A 6,829-nucleotide genomic window follows, 5' to 3' on the forward strand; every position below is an offset into this window, starting at 1 on the left:
ATCTTTTAAAATCATGTAGGCTATAGCACGACCATGTATTTATTTGTATTAATATTTGTTAGTTTTGTTGTTTTACAGATATCCATTTTAAAAATAAAAACAGAATTCCACCCACGCTTTTAAATTTATTTTCTCTGGCAGACAGGCTTATTTATTTCTTGAATTTCTTTTGACTATTTAGTATCGTTTGAATGTAGGAGACCCATACTGCAGTCTGATTCAGTGTGCTGTTTGAAATCTTGTCATACTTTTATTGTCATTTGATTCTGTTATAATATAATGAGATGAATAAATGAAATGAAATGTTAACATTAATGCACACTGCTAGCCATACATTACGTAACCAAAACACTATTTCAAACACATTTTTTTCACAAGTAGAACTGGTGGTATGGTATCTGTATCCATCATTGATCTGTCCCAAAACATATTGACATACTGTAAATACAGTAATCCGCTACCATTTAAACTAAATAAAATTCATCACAAAGACTACCTACAAAATTAATAAATACCTTATTAAATGGTAACCATATCAGATGTTCTTTATTTCATCATTACAGTATAAGACAATTTAATTATGATAGATACATTTTGCAATACAGCTGTGGGTAGGGTTGATGGCATGACATTTAACTACAGTATATCTCTATGTGTACAATTATCAAAGAATTCAATGCAAAAATTATCTCAATCACATTTTTTTTAAATTTTCCTTTTAAGATTTTAAGATTAATAATTGCTCAAATATTTTAAAGACCCACTGTAACTGTTGAGTCCCAAAGAGTAACCAACACACAAACCTTAAGAACAACCTGGATAGTTCGGTGGCTGAAAAAACTGCACTTATTTGACAAGAACCTTTACATTACATTTAGTACATCAAAATGATACATGTGCTGGTGTTTTATTGTAGAAGAATCTTATATTACCTAAACTGAAAAAAAAAAATATTTGGAATGCATATAGCCATCATTCAATCTAAACAAAAACCTAAACAACTGTTCACAACAAGTACAGTACTTCTTTGTGTTTCTATAGTTAATGAAACATTTATACTGTACACGCAAAGATAGGTTCTATTGAGTTTTCTGAGGCGTAATGTATTATTACTGATTATAATTATTACCAAAGAAAAGACAACACACGGTAAAACAAACCCATGTAAAATCATAAGGCTTTTCATTAGAATAATTTGCACTAGTTTCTTGTAACAAGTACCTGTGAATTGAGACCATGTATAGGCATTATACACAGATATATTCACAGATATAAAAAAAAAAAACTTTATGAGGATAGACTCTAATAGTCTATTGGCCTAATAAAAACAATCACTAAAAACGTATATACACAAAATAGAAGTAGAAGCCATGCTTAAACCAAATATTATATTTTGATTAAGCATAAAAATTAAAATTGTTGCAAGACCCCAAGACATGCATGTCAACATGCACAGTAACCTCCACATGAACAATGCCAAGTAAATAATAAGCACTTAAAGAAAGTGGAAGCTCTAAAACTGTAGAGTGTAACTATTGTACTATGTATTACATTAACATAAAACACTTTTTACAAATTCATTTAATTTTTAGTAATTAATTCAAACTAGATAATATAATAAAACAAAACATTATCACAGCCATAAAAAAAACCAATCACTAGCAAATGACAATAAAATTCCACCTCCCCCACCCAAAAAAAAAACAAAACAGCATAACAGATATCTCATATCATTTTTAAAATTTGGCCCTTTAATTTCTAAGCACACATCTATTTTGTTAAAATATTTATACACACCTTGCTGCTGAAAAACACTAGGGAGGGCAACAGTAAATGATGAGATGTTATCAACTGTTCATTGTTCTTCAACAAATAGATAAATGGTGTTATCACCATCTCCTTCTTCAACTTCCTCTTCTGTTGGCTGCTCAATACCTACTTCTGCTACCTCTTGCACAGCGAGACTAGATGTGCCTTGTGGTTCCTCATGCTGTTGTGGTATACTTACTTCTGGAGCAGCTACTTCTTCAGTTGCTTCCTCTTGCGCCACTGTTTGTTCAGATGTTGTCTGTTGTTGCTGAGTCAACGTATCTTCCGCCTCCTGTTGTTGGCTACTGTCCTCAGTTTCCATCACAATATGCATACCTCCCTGATCCTGGGATTCGACCTGAGATTGCTTGGCAACAGCCTGTTCCGTCTGAGAAATGCCACCGTCTTCTCCTTGCTGAATCTGCTGCTGTATCTGCTCCAACTGCATCACTTGGTCACTGGTTATTTGGGCAGCTTCTGTTCCAGCTTCAATGTTAGCCGAGTTATCACCTTCAATTGCCGTTAACTGTCCATCAACAACATGTAGGGTTTGCTCAACTTGCTGCATCGATCCATCAGGTCCTTGAGTGACAGTCAAAATTGTTACTGGTACACCACCTTCCACATTCATTCCCTCTGTTTCCTGAAGAACTCTGCCAATAGCATTCTCAACAACCTCTGGAGGGATACTTTGGCTATCAGCACCTTCTTGGCCACCAACAGCACCCATTATGATCATCTTCTGTCTGCGCGACACACGCTTGGATGGTGAATCCTCTTCTGACTCTGATCTTTTTCGCTTCAAATCCGGGAATTCTAAAATATGACCATGCTTAATTCTAGCATGATTGATGCAAGTCTGTCGATGCTTGAAGCTCTCATCACAGTCGGTACATTGGTACGGTCGCTCGCCAGTATGAACTCTCATGTGAACCATTAAATGGCGCTTCTGGGGAGCCATATATCCACATTCACCACACTTGAAAATTTTCTCCCCACGATGCATTTTGATGTGCTGAGTATAGCTGTAGCGATCGGTGAATCCATTTTCACAGAACTTGCAAATCAAAGCTTCTCCTTGTGTGTGCATCTTCTTGATGTGCGTCTTCATATCAGCTACACGTCCGAAGCTGGTTTCGCAGAACTCGCACTTGTGCTGAGGTCTGTTTCCAGTGTGTTTCCACATGTGCTCCTTCAAACTGCTCTTCTGCGAGAAAGACTGGTCACACTCACCACATCGAAATGGCTTCTCACCAGTATGGATGCGCATGTGACGCTTCAACTTGTAGTTGTCAGTACTGGCATACTCGCACAAAGTACATTTGTATGGTTTCTCACCAGTATGGGAGCGCATGTGCCTCTTAATTTTGCTTGCCTCTACACTAATATAATCACACAATGGGCACTTGTGTGGTTTCTCGTGAGTGTGGATGTACTTCATGTGTCGACCCAATTCACCAGACGTTCCAAATGCTTTTTCACACATCTGACATTTGTATGGCTTGGTTCCAGTATGGGTATTGATATGGTTTCGCAAAAGTGTTGAGGTTCTAAAGATACGGCCGCACATGTTGCACTCGTGAACCTTTGGCTGGCGTGGACTTGTGGGTGATTTTTTCACACGATTAAAAACCTGATCGATGAGACGTCCATCATCAAATTTAGGCACAACAAACTTCTTGCCTTTCTTCGGAGTGTCGCCTTTGTCGGATTTACTTGCTGTAGTGACTGGGGCATCATCATCCTCACCAGCATAAAAGTCATAAACGGAGTGATCTTGAATTCCCTTGCCTTCCTCAGTATCAACCTCTCGTACAATAACAATCTGCTAAAACAATTTAAATAGTTTTTAAATAATGAAGAACACATTTAAGGAAAAAAACAATAGCAAAAAGGGAATTTTTGAAACAATGTACTTCCAAGTAACGAAACTACTGCTTTTAAACCTTTTGTAACAACAACTCTACCTGGGTTTGAACTTCCTCAGTACCATCTGCAGAGGGGACATCAACAACATGTACAACTTCTCCACCCTTGCCTTCACCCTCAGATGGCTGTGCAACTTCTAACTCAGTGTAAGTAGGCTGGGACTGGCTTGTCTGTCCTTCAGATACTGTCACTGGTGTTTCTCCATCTAGAGTTTGGATGATGGTGTACACCTGACCTGATGAGTCTGTAGCCTGCAGAGTAGTTGTTTGGTCCTAGATCATAGAAAGTAATGTGTGTTTATTTACAGACATGTGCAGTTAACAATATGTAACCTCATAGAAATATACTTACTTTTTTAACACAATCAATTTATGTACACTTCTGGTGATATACTGTACATTTGTAGAATTCTTATTAAAATTTAGGTACTAAAAAATGCTACAACATTAAATACAAAATATATTCTTTAAGCAGGCTTTAAGCTTTCATTTGTGTGCTTTTCTGTATTGAGAAAAATGCAACCAATTTCTTCCAGAAGAGGGTGGTTGCCTATGGGCTAATCACCTGTTAAGCTTAAAAAAATCTGATTACAGAAAACGAAACTATGAGTACTTATTCAAATACCAGGTAGATCATCCAGCTAGGATGAAGATGAAGCCTTTGGGTGAAAGTCGAAAAACATAGAAAGCTCATGGCTGGATGAATCTTCAATAGCTCTCAAAGGTGAGAATAGACTGAATTAGTCACTAAACCAAAGCCGTTATAGTGGGTATAACATCAAAACAAACCGCTAGGTGGCAGTGTTTTTACACACTAATCTTTAAAGTCTTTAAAATTATTTATTTGTACATTTCATCGTAAAATAACTTGAACACGGGCCTAGTCCTAGACTAAAGAGTCAAACAACGTTCTTCTGACTCATTAGCCATCGTAGTCAAAAGAAACATCTTATTCTACAATTCAGCAATTTAAGTTTGTCCAATAGTTTAAATATTTCATACAGAAATTACAACAAAATGACTTGGTGACAGTGTTTAAGCTGAATATGTACCTCTAAATCAACAGCGAACACCTTAGTCAGTGCTGAATGTGGTAAGTCCCGCTAGCGACGGGCCTAGAAGGTTTCTAGAAATTCTTCATATTTTTAGTCTCAATGGAAATTTAAATCAAATCAGCCTTAATCTCATGAATCTATGTTTCATTAAAAATGTATACATTGTTATAAAAAGTATCTTCAGTAACTTCATTACATTTTAGGAGATTTAATAGAGCCACTTTCGACCCCGTTCAATGCAATGCAAACAAATTTTAATACCCACTTGGCCAACTTTGGTGATCAATTCAGTCTATTCAATGTTAAAACTTTTTTCAGGCAGGGAAGCTTGCACTAAATAACGTACCTGTGTTGATTGGGAGACCGGCACAAGGTGTGGTAGGTTAGTAGTCTGGTAGACCACATTTCCACCAACCATGTTGACAGGGTCTGAAAAGGTCAGTGGACCAACTCCTTGAGCACCACTCACGTTGGCATCATTCTGCATGGCAACCATCAACACCTGCTGCTGGGCAGATTCTTGGTCACCTTCTTGTGTTACCATGACAACATGCTGCCCTTGTCCACTTTGTAGACTCTGTAGTGCTTCTAAAAAGAAAGAAACCAACAAAAAGCATTAACAAATTATGACCATCAATCAATTACAGAAACAAAACACAAATGTCTCATACTTTAAGTCTGTGTCTAGTTAACAAAGTGAACATTATAAATCAATGATGCCTAAATCTCAGGCCTATTAATATTTGTAGTGAATAACTTGTTACTTACAAAGACATCGTCGGGCAATGCTCCATTGGACACAATTACAATTTGCTAGGCCAAATTTTGATAACTAATTACATAAATAATTTCATAAATTGTTATGAATTGTACTTATTACTAGTACTTTGAAATAGTGATCAGACACAAAGGAAAATAGAGACTGTGTTCAATAGAACATGAACCAAGTCAGGCCAGGGGAGGGGAGGCTCACTCTTAAATATTTCTATATGGGGAGGTGCCGCATTTACGGGATATATTTTCGAGGGATTGGTAGCACAAGTGTGAGAAATATGGGGGTAGTTGCAGCATTTATGGGGTATACTTGCGAGGAATTTGTAGCGTGGGAAATAACCGGGGTAAAATTGGTAGTTAAAATCCCTGGCCTATCCAGTGTACCATGATTTTCCGTACGATGTTAGCGGGAATTTCAAACTAGACTGGGTGCTAAGCCAACAAGCCCCTTGCTAAGCCTACCTTTGGTACAGCCATGAGATCGCGACCGAACGGAACGCTTTTTTAAATATTCCAGACAAACTTATAATTAATTGGAATCAGACGGCTGTACAGGTAGTACTGTCTAGGAATTGCAGGATGCCCCAACAGGGAGAAAAATCAAGTGCCAATCAAGGGAATCGACGATAAAAGACAGAACACTGCTCTCCTTGCATGCACAATGAATGGAGATATGTTGCCTCCACAAGTAATATATCAGGGCTCGACAGGAAGGTGCCACCCAAATGTTCTATTTCCGCAGGATTGGTACATATGGCACACCCTTTTGGAGTACTAGCGATTCAATGCTACGGTATGTGGAAAAAAACAAACAGCGATTGACACTAATCAAAAACAACTGTTAATAATTGACTTGTTTGCTGCACACCGGACTGTCAATATTCGAAAAAAGTGGACAGTGGAGTGGTGTCTGTTTATGTTCCAGATAGCTGCACGGATGAATTACAGACGCTCAATATGACAGTCAACGCTAAGTAGAAAGAGATCATTAAAAATGAATTCCAGCAGTGGTTTGCAAATAAAATTGCAGGAGCAGTTGGCAAGAGCGAATCTACAGAGGAGATAGCTTCCACTATAGATTTACGCACATTGGTAATAAAGTCAATCTATGCTGCTTGGATGATGAAAATGCATCAGATACTGAGTCATGAAAAAGAATTAATAACAATGTGGTTTACCAAAACGGGTATTGCCAAAGCAGTTTGGGTTTCACACGGAAATTCCTTACCACAAGTCGAAAGGCGATAGTGAAGAAGGGAAAGG

At 37.6% G+C, this 6,829-nt stretch overlaps 1 protein-coding gene across 5 annotated transcripts in view; it reads right to left on the bottom strand.

Moving 5' to 3' along the window:
- Window positions 1-516: 516 nt before the first annotated feature.
- Window positions 517-6,829, bottom strand: part of LOC117112037 (zinc finger protein 143-like) — a 15,454-nt gene continuing 9,141 nt past the window's right edge. For all 5 annotated transcript variants that reach the window (XM_033255090.1, XM_033255086.1, XM_033255087.1 and 2 more), the window contains exons 5-7: window positions 5,139-5,380; window positions 3,777-4,010; window positions 517-3,634 (exon numbers count right to left, since the gene is read on the bottom strand). In XM_033255090.1, coding sequence (XP_033110981.1) covers window positions 1,856-3,634; window positions 3,777-4,010; window positions 5,139-5,380 — 2,255 coding nt within the window. In that variant the 3' untranslated portion in view covers window positions 517-1,855. The remainder of the gene's footprint in view (window positions 3,635-3,776; window positions 4,011-5,138; window positions 5,381-6,829) is intronic.

This window comes from Anneissia japonica, unplaced genomic scaffold (assembly GCF_011630105.1).
Source record: "Anneissia japonica isolate Jap-2015-1 unplaced genomic scaffold, ASM1163010v1 scaffold699_len907043_cov185, whole genome shotgun sequence".
Classification (NCBI taxonomy): domain Eukaryota; kingdom Metazoa; phylum Echinodermata; class Crinoidea; order Comatulida; family Comatulidae; genus Anneissia; species Anneissia japonica.